This window comes from Trichoderma harzianum (assembly GCF_003025095.1).
Source record: "Trichoderma harzianum CBS 226.95 unplaced genomic scaffold M431scaffold_3, whole genome shotgun sequence".
NCBI classification, from domain to species: domain Eukaryota; kingdom Fungi; phylum Ascomycota; class Sordariomycetes; order Hypocreales; family Hypocreaceae; genus Trichoderma; species Trichoderma harzianum.
The window spans coordinates 955,362-975,635 of NW_020209251.1; the positions used below are offsets into that span (position 1 = coordinate 955,362).

General features: G+C 50.9%; 10 protein-coding genes across 10 annotated transcripts; 6 read left to right on the forward strand and 4 right to left on the reverse strand.

Moving 5' to 3' along the window:
* Positions 1-21: 21 nt before the first annotated feature.
* M431DRAFT_79225 (hypothetical protein) lies at positions 22-411 on the reverse strand (the record flags this gene model as incomplete). Its single annotated transcript, XM_024922794.1, has 3 exons — positions 22-145; positions 221-252; positions 334-411. The coding sequence occupies 3 exons, from the start codon at positions 409-411 to the stop codon at positions 22-24; spliced, it is 234 nt and encodes a 77-aa protein (XP_024777261.1).
* Positions 412-697: 286 nt separating this feature from the next.
* M431DRAFT_109138 (hypothetical protein) lies at positions 698-2,255 on the forward strand. Its single transcript, XM_024911699.1, has 4 exons — positions 698-859; positions 916-1,536; positions 1,591-1,781; positions 1,868-2,255. Exons 1-4 carry the CDS (start codon positions 842-844, stop codon positions 1,908-1,910), a joined length of 873 nt encoding a protein of 290 aa, XP_024777262.1. The 5' UTR covers positions 698-841; the 3' UTR covers positions 1,911-2,255.
* A 1,220-nt stretch (positions 2,256-3,475) lies between these two features.
* M431DRAFT_2685 (hypothetical protein) lies at positions 3,476-5,751 on the forward strand (the record flags this gene model as incomplete). The annotated part of the gene is made up of 2 exons (XM_024913928.1): positions 3,476-4,230; positions 4,305-5,751. The coding sequence occupies 2 exons, from the start codon at positions 3,476-3,478 to the stop codon at positions 5,749-5,751; spliced, it is 2,202 nt and encodes a 733-aa protein (XP_024777263.1).
* Positions 5,752-6,503: 752 nt separating this feature from the next.
* M431DRAFT_344768 (hypothetical protein) lies at positions 6,504-7,178 on the reverse strand. Its single transcript, XM_024914438.1, has one exon. It carries the CDS (start codon positions 7,027-7,029, stop codon positions 6,667-6,669), a length of 363 nt encoding a protein of 120 aa, XP_024777264.1. The 5' UTR covers positions 7,030-7,178; the 3' UTR covers positions 6,504-6,666.
* Positions 7,179-8,607: 1,429 nt separating this feature from the next.
* Positions 8,608-9,278, forward strand: M431DRAFT_78961 (hypothetical protein; the record flags this gene model as incomplete). The annotated part of the gene is made up of 2 exons (XM_024922762.1): positions 8,608-8,859; positions 8,916-9,278. The coding sequence occupies 2 exons, from the start codon at positions 8,608-8,610 to the stop codon at positions 9,276-9,278; spliced, it is 615 nt and encodes a 204-aa protein (XP_024777265.1).
* A 645-nt stretch (positions 9,279-9,923) lies between these two features.
* On the forward strand, positions 9,924-11,535 carry M431DRAFT_517232 (hypothetical protein; the record flags this gene model as incomplete). The annotated part of the gene is made up of 5 exons (XM_024920324.1): positions 9,924-9,970; positions 10,085-10,163; positions 10,246-10,348; positions 10,425-10,749; positions 10,820-11,535. 5 exons carry the CDS (start codon positions 9,924-9,926, stop codon positions 11,436-11,438), a joined length of 1,173 nt encoding a protein of 390 aa, XP_024777266.1. The 3' UTR covers positions 11,439-11,535.
* Positions 11,536-11,586: 51 nt separating this feature from the next.
* On the reverse strand, positions 11,587-14,505 carry M431DRAFT_109148 (hypothetical protein). The gene is made up of 2 exons (XM_024911700.1): positions 14,120-14,505; positions 11,587-14,057 (listed from the first exon to the last, which is right to left on the reverse strand). The coding sequence occupies exons 1-2, from the start codon at positions 14,313-14,315 to the stop codon at positions 11,707-11,709; spliced, it is 2,547 nt and encodes an 848-aa protein (XP_024777267.1). The 5' UTR covers positions 14,316-14,505; the 3' UTR covers positions 11,587-11,706.
* A 483-nt stretch (positions 14,506-14,988) lies between these two features.
* Positions 14,989-16,094, forward strand: M431DRAFT_78153 (hypothetical protein; the record flags this gene model as incomplete). The annotated part of the gene is made up of 3 exons (XM_024922660.1): positions 14,989-15,084; positions 15,139-15,553; positions 15,616-16,094. The coding sequence occupies 3 exons, from the start codon at positions 14,989-14,991 to the stop codon at positions 16,092-16,094; spliced, it is 990 nt and encodes a 329-aa protein (XP_024777268.1).
* A 70-nt stretch (positions 16,095-16,164) lies between these two features.
* On the reverse strand, positions 16,165-17,273 carry M431DRAFT_479180 (hypothetical protein; the record flags this gene model as incomplete). Its single annotated transcript, XM_024915744.1, has 3 exons — positions 16,165-16,783; positions 16,850-17,112; positions 17,169-17,273. The coding sequence occupies 3 exons, from the start codon at positions 17,271-17,273 to the stop codon at positions 16,165-16,167; spliced, it is 987 nt and encodes a 328-aa protein (XP_024777269.1).
* Positions 17,274-17,695: 422 nt separating this feature from the next.
* M431DRAFT_2691 (hypothetical protein) lies at positions 17,696-19,362 on the forward strand (the record flags this gene model as incomplete). The annotated part of the gene is made up of 5 exons (XM_024913937.1): positions 17,696-17,954; positions 18,040-18,141; positions 18,206-18,283; positions 18,359-18,777; positions 18,844-19,362. The coding sequence occupies 5 exons, from the start codon at positions 17,696-17,698 to the stop codon at positions 19,360-19,362; spliced, it is 1,377 nt and encodes a 458-aa protein (XP_024777270.1).
* Positions 19,363-20,274: the final 912 nt, after the last annotated feature.

Sequence of the window (20,274 nt, forward strand, 5' to 3'; positions counted from 1 at the left end):
TAAGTGCGGCGGGCGTCTCACTTACCTGATATCCTTGATACCAGGTGAAGAGTAGACGTCGAGCTGCCGATGGCCTTTGCGGAGCAGGAACTCGATGGCGGCAAAGTCGCGCTTTTCGACGGCAATGTTGCGTGAGAATTCGTCTCTGTCAGAACGATGTGAGCACTATAATCCAATGTCCGGTATCTTGAGTGTACCAAGACATGCAAGTTCATCTCACCTCACAAACTTTTCAAAGTGAGCGCGGGTGTTCTTGTGTCCTTGTTAGTTGGATTTCAAATTCCAGCTCTTTCCAGCAATGAGCCTTTAATATTGACGTCTATCGGTACACACCTGAGGCTTCTTCCTGCACTCGCGAAGGCACTGGCGATACAGCGCCAGCACCTCCTTCTGCAGGCCTGATAGACGCATCGTTCCAGTTGCAGGGTTCTGTGATCAATGGCTTGCAGTTCGTTCGTCTAGCCTATTGCGCCGCGAGTTACGCCGTTGAAGCGCTGTTTGAGAGGCTGGCAAATCACCGGCCCATAGTTGGTGGAATATTTGCAGCTGTCGCGCCCACCAACTGGGAAAATGGGCATTTTGGGGGAGCATCGAGATGCTTGTGTGGGGGTTCGGCGCCAGAGCGGAGTCCGAATTGTGTGCCAGGGTAATCGATCAACCGTAGACGGAGTTGTCTTGGTAATGCAGAGAACAGCATGAATCGCGACATCGGATAAATCCAGTTGGTCTTTTTTGTTGACACTCTTGTAGAATATTTATTATACGTTTTGGTGACATTTCTTATGCAGTAAATCATTTATTATACTGGTTGCCATATACTTCTTGCGTCAATTAAGCCATCATGTCTGCCAGATTTACTGTACGGATGCCCTCATTGCCGCTTATTATCATGGAACACTATACTAACCTTGACAGCGCCTCATCCGCTTCTTGGCCAAGGACGGCCGCACATATTACGGCGATGCCATCTTGCCTCAGGGAGTCACTGACGTTGCCAAAGCTCAGCGCGCCCGCATCGTCGAGGGTGACATCTTTGGTAAATATAATGTGACAGATCAAGAAATTGGCGTACGCCTGCTGCTCGCCCCGTTGGCGCAGTCTCATGTCAAGACTGTTCGATGCTTGGGGCTCAACTATGCCAAACATGCCAAAGAATCCAACTTACCAGAGCCTAAATTCCCCGTCTTATTCTACAAGCCCATCACCTCTCTCTCTGGCCCTGTCGACCCCATTCCTGTCCACTCGATGGCGCAGGAGGGAACCGGCTTGGACTACGAGTGTGAGCTTGTTGTGGTGATTGGCAAAAGATGCACAGATGTGTCCGAGGCCGACGCACTCAATTATGTGTTGGGATACTCGATTGGCAACGATGTGTCCCACCGAGACTGGCAGCTCAAGCACGGAGGAAGCCAGTGGTCTCTCGGCAAGGCCTTTGACGGCTGGGCGCCCTTTGGTCCAGCCATTGTCACGGGCGATGTCATCAAGGATCCCCAGAACCTGAAAATCTGGACCAAAGTCAACGGGCAAACCGTCCAGGTATGTGATCGGCACACGACGACTAGAAACGCCAAACTGACTCATAGGCAACAGGACGGAAACACGGCAGACCAGATTTTCAGTGTACGACAAATGATATCCTTCCTCAGTCGCGGCGTGACTCTGCTGCCAGGAGATGTCATCTTTACGGGGACCCCCGAAGGTGTAGGAATGGGTCGGAAGCCGCAGCTGTGGCTCAAGGACGGAGATGTCGTCGAGGTCGGTCTTGAGAGTGTCGGCACGTGGTATGTTACCGTCTTATCCCCTGATCCTTGGAGAGGTGAAATAAGCAAGGCGACGCTAACAAAGGGCACCTTTGCCTTGCATCCAGTACCAACAAGGTGGAGTTTGAAGCTCCCAAAGCTAAAATCTAGACGTATGACGGTCAGAAGCTACTTTGCTTACGAGCATCTACGGTTTAGCTTGATGGATGCGGCAGGTGTTCGTGCTAGGTGAGGCTCTAGGGATACGGAGAGAGATTTCAGGTACCCGGCATGCATGATAGGAGACCTGTGTGGCCTCACATAAACGTGCACGATGAGGAGGAGTGCGGTTGCGTGTTACTGCTTACATGTACCGGCAAGCAGCGATTGATATCTTTGGCCTTGATTTTGCGATTTCTACCTTTTACGTAGCGAGGTAGAGTGATTTTTCTGATAGAGAATTATATCCTATCATTAGCTTGTTGTCGTATTAAAGGACATGAACATCATCACCACCTACAGCATAACACATGTGTTTTCTGATATTGACGCATCCATCTCTTCTCTTCCTGGCGACAGTGACATCTGCAGGGTGAATCAAAGTTATTAATAGAGTAATATTGTGGCAATGCTCTCTACTGCAATGCAGCCTCAACTGTCTAATGCACGCTCGACACCAGGCCTGAAACCTATATCGATAAATTCCCGGTAGGATTGCGCGCCTTTAATTCTGGCAAAATGTCTGAGGTGGTGCTTCCATGTCCTCACCCGTACGTGCACGTATTATTAGAGGTCGACCACAGACTGCATGTGCCTATGGACCTGATAAGGCGAGTGCTAGTGCACTCCAGGCACCCACGTGGAAGCTTTCAGTGGACAGAATCCAACCACACGTGCGGCTGAGGCGCATCTCCAACTCCTTGCAGTTTAACCCGCCATCCCGCAATGGACTCATGCCATGCGATCGCCCTGTCCAAGCACCAGTCCTCGTTTTGTTCGTGAAACAGCTTCAACTGGGGTTCTCGTTATCTTGCTGATTCCGGTTTCCCCGGAGCTCGGCAGCACCAAACTGTCCACGAGCATTCGATAAGTCGGCGTCAAAGCGGCCAAACAGCACTCGCGATGCTTCCAAGACTGGAACACAGGGCCACTCTCCGCCTCGTGTTCCCGGAAAACGATATCGACGAGAGTCCATGTGTCCGGCCAGTGGCTGAAGCAGCGCTAGTAGCTCAGCTGCAACGCCTCGCGGCCGTCTTCTCTCCACATCCCGCCAGCGATGAGTGAACAGCAAGGCGATGCCATCTCAAGCGGTGGTGCGTGCCGGCATCTTACTGGCCCAGATTCGCGCAGAGAAACTGGCTTGCTCCCCGCGAGTGCTTGGCTGGGTTGCCGTCTTGAGCAAGGACTAGCACGAGGAGGCTGACTTGCTTGGGTCAGGGTGCCTTGCTCGAGGGATGAGCAACAGCAGCCTAAAGCTTGCGGCTCCTGGCTAACAGGCCGTCTGATGCCGATGCAGGTAGCACGAGTCCATTTATAGCGTCATGTCGTAGTTGTTGTGGCAGCTTGGAGCTGTTGAGCTGTTGTTTCGTTTACATACTTCAGTTTATAAGAGTGAAGTCGTCAAAATTCAAAGCTCTGTGGTGTTCTGCAGTGTGATTTCGAGCATTATCATCATACCCAGGCACGCACTGTAGGACACACTCGCGGCTTCTCTCGAGGAGAGCTGAACCACCACGATGACTACATCCACGGTTGAGCTACATACCCTCGTGTCGGCATCTCTCGGGCCAGAGGACTGCATCGACTTTTACGAAAATCCATACACAGCACTAGGGAAGCTACAAGATGCTGTCAAAAGAAAGAGCAAAGAGCTCGAATCGCCAATCTCGACATCGACAGAGAAACCAGCCGATGGTGACATCAATGGCATCGACTGGCATGAATACGATCCTCCGGCAGCACTTAGAAAGACCCCCAATGTCACGTCTCAGATCCTCCTAGATATCGTCTTCACTTCGATTGAAAACGTCAAAACACGAGTCGGCGAAGAGCAACGTCTGAAGAAGGAGGCCGCAGAGGAGGCTGCTCGTCGGACAGCGGAAGAGAAACAAAAGGCAAAGGGAAAGGAACCTTATTTGCCCATATTCATTCCGCCCGAGGATCCGCCAGCCGAATCATCAGGCACCCGAGTAAAGAATTCGAAAGATTTGGTCATGTCAGGGGCGGTGCCAGATTTCGTTCTGTTGGGGCCCCCAGGAGTACCAATCAAAGAAGAGAAACGTCGAAAGTTTGCTCTACGCAATTTGTTCCAGCGCAGTCCAGAAGGGGGAGAAAGCAGTGCTGCTGGGCGGGCTCGTGAAGCCCTTCAACACAAACTAGAGACTAAGATTATGTCTGTCGACCCAAAATCAGCCGATCCGAAGACTCTGGAAGCTATTGCTGCTCTCAAAAAGACCAAACTATTCAGGACTGCTGATCCGAATGCACTTGTGTAAGTCTACCTGATCTCTCGAGTCCGTCTCTGTCCTAGGTTCTTCAAACTAACCACCCGTGTTTCTCTTCTAGTGAATGCGTTTCATGCCTCGACGACGTCCCCTTGAAAGATACGGTCAAGGTTCCATGCCACAGCTACTGCCGCGACTGCTTCGTCCGTCTAGTAACAGCAGCAGTTCAAAATGAACAACAGTGGCCGCCTAAATGCTGTTTAAATCAGATCCCCTTCAAGACTGTCCTGAAGAATATTCCCGACGAACTGAAAAAGACGTTTCACGAAAGATCATCGGAGTGGGAAATTCCCGTCAGCGAGCGAGTATACTGTCATGTTCCCGACTGTGGCGTCTGGATTAAACCTGGCAAGATCAGTCTCGCCAGGCGTCAAGCCCGCTGCGAACGCAATCACGTTACATGTACCATCTGCCGAGGCCAAGCACACGGAAACAACGACTGCCCTCAGGATCAAGATTTGAACTTGACCAACCTGCTAGCAGAGGAAGAAGGTTGGAAGCATTGTTACTCTTGTCATGCCTTGGTGGAACACAAGGAGGCGTGTCAACATATGACGTGCAGATGCGGTGCTCAGTTCTGTTACGTGTGCGGCCTTCGGTGGAGAACCTGCGGGTGTACAATGGAACAGCTACATGCCATCAAACAGGCAGCCGAAGCTCGTAGGGGGCAGAGGGTGATCAACGAGAGGGCAGAAGCAGAGGAGCTGCGCGAGATTCTCGCCCAGATCGAGGAGTTTGAGCGCCAAGAAGCTTGGACACGCGAGATTGAAAGGCTGGAGTTGGAAAGGCTGGAGCTGGAACGTTGGCAAGCCGAAGTGGAGAAGAGGCTGAAAATGGAACAGATCCGCCGCCAAGAGGTTGAAATCAAGTACCAGCAGCTACGCGAGATGCTGGATGAACTTCATGAGCTCCAACAAGTCATGGCTGATTCGAAGCAAGACGAATATGCCAGAGACCTAGCTGCGGAAGCCGAGTCAGCGAAGAAACAGCTCGAAGAGAGGCAGCAAGCTGAGCGTGACAATCTTGACTCGCTAATGCAGATCAAGATCAGAGCTAGAGAGGATAAATACGACAAGGAATATGCTGCTCGAGCAGACCTGGAGCATCAATTAGAGGAGGATTATCTAGCCCAGCTTCGCGACTTTTGGGCTGATAAAGTCGATGGGGAAGAACGGGTGGAAGCAAGCATGCTGCCCTTGCGCCAGCGTATGGATCTGGCGTACCGGACGTGGCAGAGATGGAGGGACGACCAATTACACCATTACCGGACCAAGCTCGAGGATGAGCGAACTGTGAAGGAGGAGCTCATGTATAGCGCGAGGAAGAGGAATGACGCAGCGTATGTGGACAAGGAGACGGACCTGACGAGGCGGATGGTGGCGGAGAAGAAGTGGATTCAAGAGGTGATTCTGGAGCGTGAGCGATTGCTTGTGGGAATGGAGCTTCGAGAGACTGAAGACGACGCGGATAGTTTGTTCGCCGCAGAGACCAACGAGAACAATGAGTAAACTGGGCGATGGGAATGGGCGTATGGCGAATCGGATAAGGGGCGTTTGCATTTTGGGCATGTGAGACGGTCTTGGCTCAAGGTCATTTGTATAACTTTTTTTTCCTTTTCTTCTCTCCCAGGCACAACTATGTAGTAGGAAATAAGAATATCGAGTTTGTATCCACAAGTGTCATGAGAATGAGCAAGACAATGCGAGTCTTACCTTAGGAGAAGGCAGATCAGCGCCGGGCAGCTTGCCATTTAGAGTAATTATATCGACATCACCGGTCACTGCCACTAAATAATACCTAGGTAAGAAGCTTCTTTGATATATGATGCTATTATAGCCTTTCCGACAGCCGTGAGAAGCACGGCATCAACGGTAGTCGGTTCTCGGAGCGGGAATTTGACAGGTCCCCTTTCATTATCGGCGGCGGCTCGGGGCGTGGACGCAAGCCGTCTTACTATCGTCAACGGGATGGAATAGTCAAATTGCTTGTAATTCATGTGTCCCCTGGAACTAAGAATCTGATGTGAGCAATAAAACAAGCATGATCACAGACAACCTGAGATGGACTGTAGTTGAGTTGACCAGGGTGAAAAGACTATTGCTTCAATTTGCTTGTATGGTTGTACGAAAATGGATTGTCATTCTTATTTCTTAATAAGATTTCTGAATAATGCTACACATTGAACGTCATATGGAGAATATTACCAATGCGACTGAATACAGTAAGTGCCAAGATGCTTCTGGGGCTATCGAGGGTCTATCTCTTTTTAGTGATGACATGAACCTTTGTATATTCGCAAACTATTGACTTTGATATAGTTGAAGTGGACCTGATTGCTTATTTAAATTGATGACTACTATACTTTGTGAATCACATACGGGCAAGGCTGTTTCTTTCGTTTATAGAGCCTCGGCTCTCGTTAGTCAGTGCGGATTGCCAAGAGGCAACAGATTGCGAGTCTTGGAAACAATAGGGTTACATTGGCCATGGCCAGACTCCAAAGACGTGGATGGATGAAAGGGGGTATCAGGGAAGCCGAATTTGTTTGTATGGTACCAGACAGAGCACTCCCGAAGCTCTTGATAGGTAACTAGGAGCTTATCACAGAGCTTCATATTGAAGCCATCCACGGTGATACTGTGCCGCTTCCATGGGGCTTCAATTGCTAAAACGTCCATGTTTGAGGCCACTAAAACGCACCTCTCCAGCGTCTCTCCAGCGCCTCTCCCAGCAGGCAAGAGCGCTAAAACAAAATCCATGTCACTAACACGCATCGACGCCCGCATTGGCCTTGTTTCTCCTGTCTCATTGAACTCTTGTCCATCTCCAGATTTTCCAGCAGCTGGGCTAGCCCTGGTCGCAAAGCTATTTTAGGAGCGGTTACTCATCTTGATTGCTCGAAACCGACCCCTTGGCGGGAAATGGCTGCGTCTGATAGGGTGCCCAGACCAGCCCGGGTTCATGCTGCAGTCGGCACTTTTTGCATCCGAGTCGGGGGAATATTCGAAGCACGGGGTGTATCAGCACGTCGACGGTCCGTCGCGCCACGGTTTGGCCAGAGCGCCTTGACATGAAGGCGACAGATGGAAACAAGACGTGAAACGAAAGGGGGAAGTTGTGTTGAGCGGCAGTGGGCTCTGCATCGGCATCGGCATCAGGGACAAGAGGCGTGGGGATTTGCACTGCAGATGACGGCACTCGCGTTTGCAAGAGGAGCACCGTTTGCAAATCATCGCCATCACCATTGGGCGAGCATCATCAAGCGGGCGCTGGGGGCGGATCTCGAGGACATGGCACTTGCATCCATGCAGCGGCTACTCGTACATGCAACATGGAGGCTCTCATCCTCCAGGCTGGCGACAGACAGGCCCTCTGCTTGGAGCCACGACGACCAGCGCAAGGCAAGCGAGCGAACGAGAAGCAGCAGAGAAACGCTAGCTCAGTCCTTATTGCAGGTGGCTTTCGCAAGTTTGCTTTCAATAAACAAGCTTAGTCCGCCGTGATGCAGCCCCTGGGCTACCCTTGTGCCTGATCCAACCAAAGGACATTTCCTATCTGAGGGCACAGGCGTCTCAGCTGGTGTCGAGGGGAGGCTCTCGGTTTGGTCCCGAACGATCCATGCCCAATACAACATTCAAGCTGGCACGCTGTGCTCCGTATGCGGCATCGCGGCCCCCATAGGCCTCAGCTCCAGACAATCTAGGCAATGCTCACTCGGCTACGGAGTACTATACGGAGTACGCAAACACAAATTCGGGTCAATACTAGCATCAATTACTTGTGCCTGACGCTACTGGATTCGCACTGGCGCGGAGCACTACCATAGTGCCTTGTGCTAGCTTATACACAAAGCGGAAATCGCACTGCATCGTTTCTATAAGCAGGATTCAAAGCGTCAGCCAGGCCAATGCGCCATCAATGTTCAGCACACGCCCCTCCCCGACTCCATTGCTAGAGTCGCATTGAGAATCTGTCTGTTCTCGTGAAGAGTTTCCTCCTCCACGGAAACACGGAACGGCCAGGGGTAGTGGCAGGAGCTCTGGCTTGGTTTATTTCCCGGCATGTGTTTCGGACCTGGACAGCGAGGCGCGAACATGTTTCGTTGAGCGCCATGCCATGCTTCAGTCCCTTCTTGGAATAAGGCATCCCGTGGCCAGACGCTGACGATGATAGAAAGGAGGATGCATATAAGACCAGCACACCCTCAGGTTCCTGACTGTTTCTTTCTTGATATTTCCTCAGACCAAACAAACCAATCCTACTCAAGTGATACCCCAATTGCAAGCGATTCAACAGTTCCTTCTTCTTCTTTCTCCTTATAATACCCAAACACCCACACAAAACAAAACAAAACAACCGCCAACATGCTCTTCACATCTCTTGCCGTTGCCACCCTCTCCGCTGTTGCCAGCGCAAAGACCATCCGCATCGACGTCGGCCAGAGCGGTCTCGCCTTCACCCCCAACGACATCAAGGCCAGTGTCGGCGACATTTTGGAGTTCCACTACTACCCCAAGAACCACAGTGTTGTTGCTGCCGACTTTGCTACTCCTTGCAAGCCCAAGGCTGAGGGTGGTTTCTACTCTGGTTTCTTCCCTACCACGTCTAGCGAGAACGTAAGTGGCAAGGATAAACATTATACGGCCGCACGTGTACTGACAGCTATATCCAGGAGAACGTCTTCCAGGTCGAGGTCAACAACACCACTCCCATCTGGTTCTACTGCTCCCAGACCGTCGGGAACCACTGCGGTGCCGGCATGGTTGGTGTCGTCAACGCCAACACCTCCTCCACCAAGACTTTCGACACGTTCCAGGCTGCTGCCAAGAAGGTCACCACCAACGAGTCTCCCAGCACCGGCGGCGCCTTTGGCGGCAAGATCCTCGCTGCCCCCTCTGCCACCACATCTGGCGGCAGCAGCGCCACCAGCGGTGCGCCTGCTTCGGCCAGCACCACCAACGCTGCTGCTGCTCTTGGCTCCGTCAGCGGCATGGCCATGGCCGTCGTCGGCGCTGCCGTTGCTTTCGCCATCTAAGTGCTGAACGAACCGGGAACATTAGAACGGATTAATGGGCAAATTGTGAATATACGTCGGCATGTACAATGAGTCAAGGAGGGTTTTCTTTTATGAGGGGCAGCGTGCGGAAAAGCGAACAATAATTTCATAATCCCCTGCTGCGAGGCTGGCCTCTTTTATCTTCAGGTTTTCTTATACCGTTTGGGTCAAGCAATTTACATAGACGCCATTTAGGCAAGTGAATGGGGGAAATCAATCAGTCAATGCACACAATGATTTAAACTCTCAATTCTTGTGCTTTTCGCAATACAAACTGGTGACATGGCATGAAATGATATGATTTCTTCACGGTTAAATGAGTTGATTGACAAAGAATAAACCATGGCTGCCCTGAGGAAACAATTATCCAGCCCGCATTTAGCACTCTTAAGAGCACTGGAGGTCGTTGAAACGTTTCGACTCAGCTAAGCAGCCAAGACTTGTAGGCCCAAACCTTAGTGTTAGTGATGTGCAGTGGGTCTGTCTAGCCTCAGATGCAGTAATCCAGGCCAAAACGGCTTATTCACACTGACACTAACCAAAGTCTTGTCATCACCGTCTTCCAGTGAAAACTTACACAAGCTCATATCAAAATCATACAAAACGAACATCAAGCTGCCCAGCATGGGTTCCATCACCAGAGAGGAAGATGCGCCCACAGCCTCCTCACAGTGAGTCTATCTAACCCAATAAGCACCACATGTTTTATAACCGGACATCGAATTTCCAGCGGTGCAGGGTAAGACTTGGTTTCATCATGACTAACTCACTGTGACATTTCTTAGTCCGCTCAAGATCTTTGATGCTGTGAGGAGGCAAGATCGGTTTCTATATGCCTGTGCGCCGATGGTGCGCTACAGCAAGGCAAGTACTAGCAGATGAAGCGTGAATTGAAAAGTTGTGAGGATTCTTGAAGAGTTCGAGCTGACGGGCATCACCGGCGCAGCTTGCATTTCGCCAGACCGTTCACAAGTATGGCGTTGACCTGTGTTGGACGCCCATGATTCTGGCCAAGGAGTTTAACAGGAATCAGTTTGCCAGAGACAGCGGTATGCCATCTTAACCACCCAATCAACTCAAACAAAATGAGATATAAAAGAACCAAGGCCAACAAAAAAACTACAGACTTCACAATATCAACCTCCGGCGTCCAGCCTCCCACAATAGTCCAGTTCGGCGCAAACGTGCCCCTGGAACTCGCCCGCGCCTCAACCCTCGTCGCGCCTTTTGCGTCGGGCGTAGACCTCAACTGCGGATGTCCCCAATCATGGGCCTGTGCGGAAACGCTCGGGGCTGCGTTGATGAACAAGAGAGAGCTGGTGCGCGACATGGTGATCGAGACGAGGCAGCATCTGGCCAGGGACGGATGGGCCGTAGGGATGGAGGAGGACATGGAGAGTCCCAAGGGACGTAGTGTGAGCGTCAAGATACGGGTTCACGATGATTTGAGGTAAGAGAGTCCATTCATTGTCACTGAAAGTGAAACTTGCAGTGAAGCACTCACATTCACACTCACTCAGGAAAACAATGGACTACCTCGACACAGTCATAGGACATCCACAAAACCGCCTCGTCGACTGGGTCACCATCCACCCTCGAACCCGCCACACCCCCTCAACAACCCCCATCTTCACCGAAGCCCTCGAAATCCTCACCGAAAAGTACTCGCGCACGCTCCCCATCCTGCTCTCCGGCGATGTCTTTGATCTCGCAACCCTCCCCATCAGATCAACCTCCCCTCCCGACCTCGCAACTCTCACCATCAAAGAAGACAGCAACAACATCTCCACACAGCAACAGCAGCAGCCGAAACCCAGCAACACGAATCTCACGGGCTTCATGTCCGCCCGCGGCCTCCTCGCCAACCCGGCCCTCTTCGCGGGCTATTCGGCGTGTCCATGGGAGACGCTGGAGACGTTCATGTGTAATGTTGCACGGTGTCCGCTGCCGTTGAAGTTGGTTGTGCATCACGTGCAGGAAATGTGTGCGCCGGGGATGGGTAACGACAAGTCTTCGTTGTTGAATAAGAAGGAGAGGGCGAAGTTGGTGGATTTCACGAACATGGCGGATTTGATTGACTTTTTGGATGAAAAGATTGAGGAGCATACTGGGCAGAAGGGGATGAGGCGAGACTTGTGAAACAACTAGAATAAAATAAGAGAAATCTGAAAGAAAAAACATTGCAAAAGAAGGGAAAATGTATCTATAGAATCAGGGATTGCGGTCTTGTCTGGCTCAATGCAGCCCTTGATGTTGGATATGATTATATGTGGCTGGTTCAGGTGCTGCTCTTGAGTCTTCATCGGAGGTTGGTCTAGGGACACGGCATGAAGCCAGTATAAAATAGAATTTAAAAAGAAACATAAAACCATTCACCTGGGTTACGACATATATATACTCCTATAGATTATAAACCGCTCAAAATACCCCGTATGCCCACAGACCCCGAATCGTCCCGCTTCTCCACAAACGCCTTGAAATCCGCCTTTGACAGCTTCCCCCTGACCGAGCTCGACCCGGGCGCCAGCGTCCTCACCTTCTCCCTCAGCGCCTCCGGACCGACGATGAAGAGCGACCCAATCTCCGTAAGCATCTCAATCGCCGTCTCCACGTCCTTGGCCAGCGGCCACGCCCGCAGCGTCGCCACGTACTTTGCAATGTCCTGCGTCACCATCAGGCCGCCCGTGGCGTTGACCTGGAACCGCTTGAAGTGGTCAAACAGGTGCGAGTGAAGCACCAGGCCCAGCTCGCTAAAGAACTTTTCGGCGTTGTGCCCGTCGATGGCCTGACTGGCGAGTTGGCTCGCCCGTGCAAGGAACTGGCAGATGTGCAGGCACGTGGCGGTTTGGAGAGACTCCAGTTCGCCGTCCTTGGGCCTGAAGTCCTGCTTCTTTTGTGTGCCTAGCGACTTGATGACCCAGTTCACAACAACGTCGATTGATATTTTTATCACGGCGTTTGTCTTCTTTTCAATGGTATCAATGGCCATCTTCTTCTGTGCCTCCATGCTCTTGCGCACAGTCGTGTTGGATTCGGCGAGTCGAATGAGGACCGTGCTGATGAATCGTTCCATGAGGCCCGATATCGTCACACCCGGTCGGATAGGCGGTAGATACGACATGTCTGGCTCGATCTTTGTGTTCTCCAAAATGGTAGCCTGAGAATGTGCTGCCTCGAGGGCAGTTTCGATGTAAACTTGACCCATGTGTGTGAGCAGCAGGTTGAGCAATATGTTGACATCTTTCGGTGTATCGATCTGAGACCCGAGCTCGAGTACTCTCTGGACACTCTCCGCCAACCATTTTAGCATCCTCTTTGCGTTGGCCACCCCTAGTATTCCATCTTCATCTGATACCTCAATCTCATTTTTATTATCGCTCTTGTCTGACAGGCCGGCAACTCGCAGCATCATGGCCTTTTGCGTGGCCGATAACTCTGACGACTCAAGACGCTCCAGATATGCGTCCTTGGCGGACTGAATCATCTGATTGCCTTGCTGGGCTAAAGAGGCCATGAACCCAGAAGATGGCGCCTTCTTTCGCCTTGAGTGGAATATACTAAACTTGAAGAGCAAAGAGCCGTATAATACTTCCAAGCTCTTCTTTTCCCGCTCGATGTAGACACTTCCAACAAGAAAGGGGACGAAGAGCTCGTCCAGCTGCTGATCCAAAGCCTGTGCAATCTGCGCCGAGCAAGGCTCTGGGTGTTCCGTCAGGCCGTGCATCTTCAAATCTTCTACCAAGGAGCCGATATAACTCCTCGATGAGTGGAGGGATCTGAGGAACGCCAGGGTGGAGACTGATTCGGCCTTGTCGAGGACCTTTTCGAGTCGCTGCTGTATAGACTGCTGGAAGACGCGCTGAATGAACTTGATGAGCACCGTTTCGTAGTAGGGGAACGCCCGCTTGATAATAAAAGATTCCTCTTGCATGACAATCTTGACTTCGTCAATGAGGGATTGCAAACTCGGTTCGATGCCTGGCGGCTCCACGTCCGGATCGGCCAAAGCCTCCCACATTTCACCATCCGCTGCCATTTCGTCGCTCATTAACTGGTCTCTGTCAATGAAGAACTGATGCTGGTTTACAAAAACCGCAATGACACTGGCGCCTCCGTTGAAATCGTATAGCACCTTTGCGCATTCCATCATGTCGTTAAAGTTCTGCCGCCTGTAGCTATTGTTGAACTGCTGCAATAGATCTTGCTCCAGCGTCTCGCAAAATTTCTCCAGGATTTCTCGGGTATTGCGCGCTCTAATTGTCAACGTGGCAAAACTGGCAATACTGGCCCTGTTGCCATTTCGTGTTGCCCATGCCAGCGGGTCAAGCTGCTGGCTGATTCTCATCAATTGACGAGCAATGACGGCACATCGCACCTTGTTCTCTGCGCCTCCTTGCCGCCGGATGTCTTCAAGGGACGATAATAGCCCAGTTTCGCTGAGTTCTGTCCAGCAGCTTATTAAGAAGATGGTGTCTTGTGCTCTTCTCCTCTTCTTGTCCAAGTCGTCCAACTTCTCTCCAATCTGTACGGCAATGTTCCCGCCAGTATCGGGCTTTCCGTTCGCGTCATTACCATTTGTGCTATTAGGATTTAATGAAATGTCTAGGGCCTCGAATGACTCCATGGTTTCGTCGAGCTTGCGGCCGAGGGTATCGAGTGTTTGGTCGTGTTGGATTTCGGCCCGGCGAACTTGTGAAAGGAGCTCGGATTCCTTTTCCTGGAGCTCATCTCCAAGGACGGCAAGCTGAGATAAGGCATCTGGAGAGACATCAGTCAGTGTGAGCGCCCCCTTTCTCGCCTCCCACGATCGGATCCCATACTCTCAAAGCTTCTGATTAGCGGCTTTGGGTCAAAAGTGGTGGATTGAGACGGCCCCGAGCGACGGCCAGAGGGCATAGCACTCTCGGCAAGACTATCAACAAAGTCTCTGACTATGAAGTCCTTGTTGGAGAAGTCGTCGAGGGTGAAGTTGGGCCCCTTTGGGAAGATGCTCTTGGGCCCGCTGGACCGGTCCATGGTTGGCAAGCGGCAGGGCGAAGCTCAGCGGGCTACATGTATGTCGTGTGTCGTGTGTTATGTTATGATGCAATTGAAGTACATCTGCCCTGTTCGCTCATGTGATGCGGTGCTCGACGGTCGCCCGAGACCAGATTTGCCGTGTTGCGTCGTCGCAAAAGCCGCTGTTCAATGCCTCCCCTAGAATGGCAGTCCAGCACCTTACGTGACCACTTGAAGCTGTTTAGCAGGTATCATGCCTGCTGGGCCCCGCCACGCCACACCTTGCAGCGACCTTCCGACTGCGCCACAGCCCGTCGTGGCTCGTCGGACCACTCAGGAGAGAGGACACATGCAAATCCCATCAAATCGGGTACCGGCGACAGGTACCTTTTTCTGCTGAACGAGACAAAGCAGCTCATTTGCATCGCCTCCCCCAACTCTTCCTTCCCAGCAATTCCATTGCTGCATGGACACGTCAAGCTTGCGTCTTGATTCGCCATATGGGCAGCTGCCACAACTTAAGGGCGTGCAGCTGGTCTCGATTTCCCTCTGTTCGAAAACTTTACCTACAACACCAGCCGCGAACCATATAATACACCTTGGACAGCTTTTCGGCTCCCTTAATTTCGACTGCTTTCTCCTCGTCGCCTCGCTACAGTGAGACAGTCTTTCGAGACTGCAAATAGCCAGCATGCCTATGTCTGTTAGAGACACAAAGGCATATAGGGCCGACGAACAGCAGGACCACCATCTTCTGACCGAGGCTCAGCGACAGGCCATCTTCAAGGTATGAGCAGTTTGCGACTCGAGAATACGCGACAGCATCTCTAATAACAGACAGGCTTCGCTTCCCTCCCCGAACGATGGACCTGCCGCCGTGAACAGTAGGGCCTCGCAGGCACAGCGCAGATCCCGGCTCGGAGTTAGACGCTTCCTAAAAAACCAACTCTTCGTCTTCGTCTTCGCCGTGATGCATGGCATCTTTTCCCTATATATCAAGTCACGGCAGACATGGCACGGAGTGGCCTACCAGATCTCGTCCATCCTCTACTACCACCACGCTACGCCACAGTACATCCGACGGGATATCGCGGGGCTGACCAAGAAGCCAAACCATCTCAGCGCAATCTTGAAGACTGAGGTAAACCACCATAGGGCAAAGAATGATATTGATCGGCTGATCGAGGAAACCGCCGAGCTTGCGACGTGGTGTGCTTGTGCGGAGATTCCCATGTTATCGATATACGAGAAATCAGGTGAGCCTCTCTCTCAATTTCCACGTCCCTTATAGGCACCAAAGACTGACACAACGAAACAGGGGTCTTGAAGAAACACATGCCTCGGGTTTACGAAGCCGTCATACAAAAGTTCACCTTTTACTTTGGCACTGAACATCCGACGCTGTCTGTGACTTCCCCCCACAAGGAGGATTTCCCTACGCGAATGCTTGAAGAGAGCAGGCACGGCCATTTACAGCTTCACTTGATCTCTTACCAGGACGGAAGAGAGTCCATCGTTGACCTCACCAGAACCCTTGCCGATATGTCTCAACGGGGTAAGATTTCCCCACGAGACATTTCCCAGGAGCTTGTCGACGCCGAGCTGTCGGAGGGTATCTTCCCGGAACCGGACTTATTGATCCTTTTCACTCCCTATGTCGAGCTGTCGGGCTACCCTCCATGGCAAATCCGCCTAACTGAGATTTTCTGCCTGCAAGACAACGAGACGTTTGGTTACCAGGTGTTCCTAAGGGCCCTGAGGAACTTTGCTTCCGCTCAGATGCGACGCGGCAAATAAATCGGCATAGAAAGCGCTGCAGATATCCATTTCCTTATAGATAGATGTACATTCTCTCCTTTTTTTTATTTTATGCGGGCTTCCATAGCATCATGGTACCACTCGTCTTATCCCATCGATAGACAGGACCACTTCCAACGTTATAGTTGTAATAGTTTTCTGTTCCCCCTTTGATCATGGCCCTTCTGAAAGTTATATTAATTCTTCCCCCATCGTCTTGGTTCTTTCCTGTGCGTTTCGGTATAGAATGGAGCCAGTTAGACTGTGTTTTCCCTCGCATCAAGATCATGTCACCACTATTTAGTGGGAATTTGATAACTCCTGTTTTGATAACTGAGCTTTCTCCCTGATTTGGAGGTGCTGGTTTGTGCTTCATCAGAAAATCCCGTTTAGCGCCCAAGGAAAAGGAGGCAATGGCGGGATCTTGACCAAGAAACCTTTCGTCATCGCTATGGAATGAAATACTATCCGCACCAGAAGCATAATAGTTGACTAGACAGAAATTGAACTTGCAATTCGTTGCCGCTTCGGTGGATTGGCGCAGCTCGTCGAGGCATTTGGGAAGCGGTCGAGGTGAACACTTGTCATAGCGTCTATCTAGCGGTACCTTCATTCCCGTATTTGCATCTACCACGGTGCCGTTGTCATCAAATTTGGATGTTTCATCAAGGCCAAATACTGTTGTCCATCTTTCACGCCAAGAATTAGCTTGTGACTTTTCTCATGCGAACTGCATTGTTGGATTGAAGACTTACCTTGGCGTGCGTACCTGAGACCCAATGCCTCCTCGTTTGATCTGGTACTCTACTCTGTAAAATGGCAATTCTGCCCGTAAATGCTGAAACAGCTGACGCGCAAGGTAATCTGGGATGTAAGGCTCGAAATACAAGAGATCCAAGTCTGGCTCGTTGTTGATAATCCGGGCAGGGCGAGCTGGCAGGGATGAGAGCTCTTTGCTTATTGACGTGGGCAATTCAGCAATTGGAAATGGGTATTTTGGGTGTTGTGACTTGAGAATCTACACAATCGTAAGTAATTGAATGTGTAGTCATATCAGGGCACGCCCAGACGCACAATCTCATCTCGACTTTCTACACTGTTTTCTTCCCCGGCGATGTCGTTACGGGGTCGCTTTGCAGCAGGTGCAAAGAATGCATCAATTGTCCGCTTCTGTGACATTCTTTTCAAGGCCAAATGCCGCGTGGCTATCATAAAAAACATGTACAGAAAATATGCCAAACAAAGTGTCCAACTCGTTGTGAAAGATCAGAGCGCGTTCACATGTTTCAAGAGTCGTGACATCACAGCTTCAGCCTTGCCATCGTGAGCTCGCGCCACGGCTCTCGACCCACTTTATTGTCCGATCTTGTGTACTGTGGCGGTGCAGGTACCACGAAGATGTACTCCGCACGCAAAATTTCAACATCTCAGCCTTGCAACCCTGGTCGAGTGAGTAATACTGCAAGAAACGAACGCTGATCTTGCGGACCAGATATTCGACATGGATGTGAGTTATAAGATGATGCTGTCTCCAAGTATCAAATAAACAAGCCTCTAACCATGAGATTTATGTGAAAATAAAGGATTCAGATAAACAGATTATGCTGAATCTCTTCCGAGCCCCTGCTGCTGCCAGAGCAGCCAAAGCACTGGATAGATCGCTTTTCTCAAACACGCTCCCGACAGCTGCGGCTTCAATAAGAGATAACAGGCTCATCTCAAAGTACCGCAAGCAACTTGAAAAGACAAGAGAGATCTTTTCGTTGGACAGATTTGATGTCTGTGCGGCGGATCCAGATGCCAGTCTCGCAGCACAAGGAAAGAAGTGTCTTGTGTTGAAGCCGCACATCAAGCCAGATGGTATGTTCATAAGCCAGACTGAAATGGAATTTATTGTTTATAGGTGTGATGAGAATGAGAGATTAATGGCTAACTGATATATAAGTACCTGAAACATGGAGTCCGGTGTTGCAGGAAGCTTCGAAGCTGGGAGAGTTGAAGATTGTGCCTTATGAGATACATGTTGGATATGATCTTTGGAGTTATCGTACGAGACACTTGAACCTTCAACTTAACACTGAAATGAATGGCATATCTGACTCATAAAACAGTTGATGTCATGAGATCTATCCTTCCAGAGGACTTACACGGCGAAATCCCTGTTGGTTTCAACACGGCAGGCCACGTCGGTGAGTTAAATCCCTTCATCTTGCTATCAAAAGTTTTCAAAGAAAGATGAAACAAAAGCTTACCACTACAAAAAGCTCACCTCAACATTCGGGGGCAATACCTTCCCTACAAGAACATCATTGCTCAAGTTATCATGGATAAGAATCCCACAATCCATACCGTCATCAACAAAGTGGACAACGTCGGCACAGAAAGCGAGTATCGAACTTTTAGCTACGAGGTCTTGGCTGGGCCCGACGATATGCTCGTCGAAGTCAGCGAGGCTGGCTGCGTTTTCAAATTCGATTACTCCAAAGTCTACTGGAACACGAAGCTTGGCACTGAGCATCAGCGTCTCGTCAGCCTGTTCAAACCGGGAGAAGTCGTTATTGATCTGATGGCTGGAATTGGACCTTTTGCTGCACCTGCTGGTAAAAAGGGGGTATTCGTCTGGGCGAATGACAAGAATCCTGAGAGCTACAAGTATCTTACCGAGATTATCAAGAGGAACAAGGTGGGCAGCGTTCTTCCTCCATCATCACTCTGACGTTTTTTACAGGAACTGACGCGCAAATGGCAGGTCTCGGAATTCGTCAAACCTTTCAACCATGACGGACACGACTTCATCAAGCAAGGAACCGACCTGGTCCTGGAAGCATCCCGGCGAGGAGACTGCGCCCTCGTCCCTCAAAAAGTATCGCGAAGCGCTCCAGGCCCGCGGCCGGAACCCATCCGGATCCCCGTGCCGCCCACGGTATCACACTTTGTCATGAACCTTCCTGCCTCCGCTATAGAGTTTCTTCACAACTTTCGCGGCCTGTACGAGGGCCGCGAGGAGCTCTTCGCCCCTCACACCGAGACGAAGCTCCCGATGGTCCACGTCCACTGCTTCGCCGTCAAGGCGGACGACGCAACCCCGCTGGACGACATCTGCCAGCGCATCGACAAGGAGATTGGAGTACTCCTCACGCCAGGCGATGATGCGGACAAGGACGGCCAGGTCCTGATCCATGAGGTCAGGGATGTGGCCCCTGCGAAGCGAATGTTTTGTGCAAGTTTCCGTCTCCCGCCCTCAGTCGCCTTTGCTCCGCGATCCTAGGCCCGACCGATCGAGATCCCACCCCTATGGCCGATCCAATTTCGTCCGGCCTTTTTTCTTCCTTCTTTTCTTGCTTGGAACGTAAACCAGCCCTACAGTACGGGAGGGCGCGACGCCTCATTTTCGCTTTTTGCCCTTAGGTAAAAGAAAACGTACTCGCTACAATGCTCTTGTCGATACCCACACGGAGTAACTGATCGGCAGCGGAAGATTCACAGGAAGACAATAGGGTGCGGATATGAACCTTATCTTTTCTCAAAAGCCGGGCTTGCGGGCGGCCAGCCATGACGACAAAAGCATGAAGCCGGCATGCCGTTCTAAGCCTACTCCCAAACGCCATATCCTTTTCTCTTGCATCAGTGCCTTTTGCTTTTTTAACCAAAGAAAGATAAGCGGGCGGTTGCCAAAAAAAATTCTCATATTCCCAAATTGATAACGCAAAATTTCCTGCTTTTTTTGTTCTTTCACCCTGCATGGCCAACCCGGTCGAACGGTTGGTTGACGAACCGGATGAAAGCACCGTACCAGAAGCTAGCTCAAGCACGTTTCTCAGCTGTCATGGATAATGGATCAAGCGGAAAGCATAAATCTCGCTCATAGCATATGAAAAATCCCTCTCTATTTATTTATCTTTCATATGAGCTCTTTTCTGAAATTTTTGAGTCCACGCTAGGAGCGTGAGAGGGATGACAACAAGACAGATTTGGCAGCGCTTCCCAGCTTTGGTCTACCTTGCACCGACAAGTTGCTTTGTAGCCAGCACCTTTGCTTGCCAGTTGTTTTCTTCTCCCGATGGTCCTCTTTTAGGATCCCACTTATCAGGGCTATGCATGGTGCCCTGTTATCTGCCTTTTAGAGGCCTTTCTTGCGGCAATTGCAGGATATTGTACGCGTAGCTGTTCGGATGAGGTG

What these genes read in the sequence shown, in the direction of transcription:
- M431DRAFT_109138 (XM_024911699.1), top strand. An exon ending in TCAACGGGCAAACCGTCCAG is followed by an intron (nt 1,537 to 1,590) that starts GTATGTGATCGG and finishes CATAGGCAACAG; the next exon opens with GACGGAAACACGGCAGACCA. An exon ending in CTTGAGAGTGTCGGCACGTG is followed by an intron (nt 1,782 to 1,867) that starts GTATGTTACCGT and finishes CCTTGCATCCAG; the next exon opens with TACCAACAAGGTGGAGTTTG.
- M431DRAFT_344768 (XM_024914438.1), bottom strand. Translation starts at nt 7,029, where the DNA reads ATGCGGGCGTCGATGCGTGTTAGTGACATGGATTTTGTTTTAGCGCTC.
- M431DRAFT_109148 (XM_024911700.1), bottom strand. Translation starts at nt 14,315, where the DNA reads ATGGACCGGTCCAGCGGGCCCAAGAGCATCTTCCCAAAGGGGCCCAAC. An exon ending in GCTAATCAGAAGCTTTGAGA is followed by an intron (nt 14,058 to 14,119) that starts GTATGGGATCCG and finishes ATGTCTCTCCAG; the next exon opens with ATGCCTTATCTCAGCTTGCC.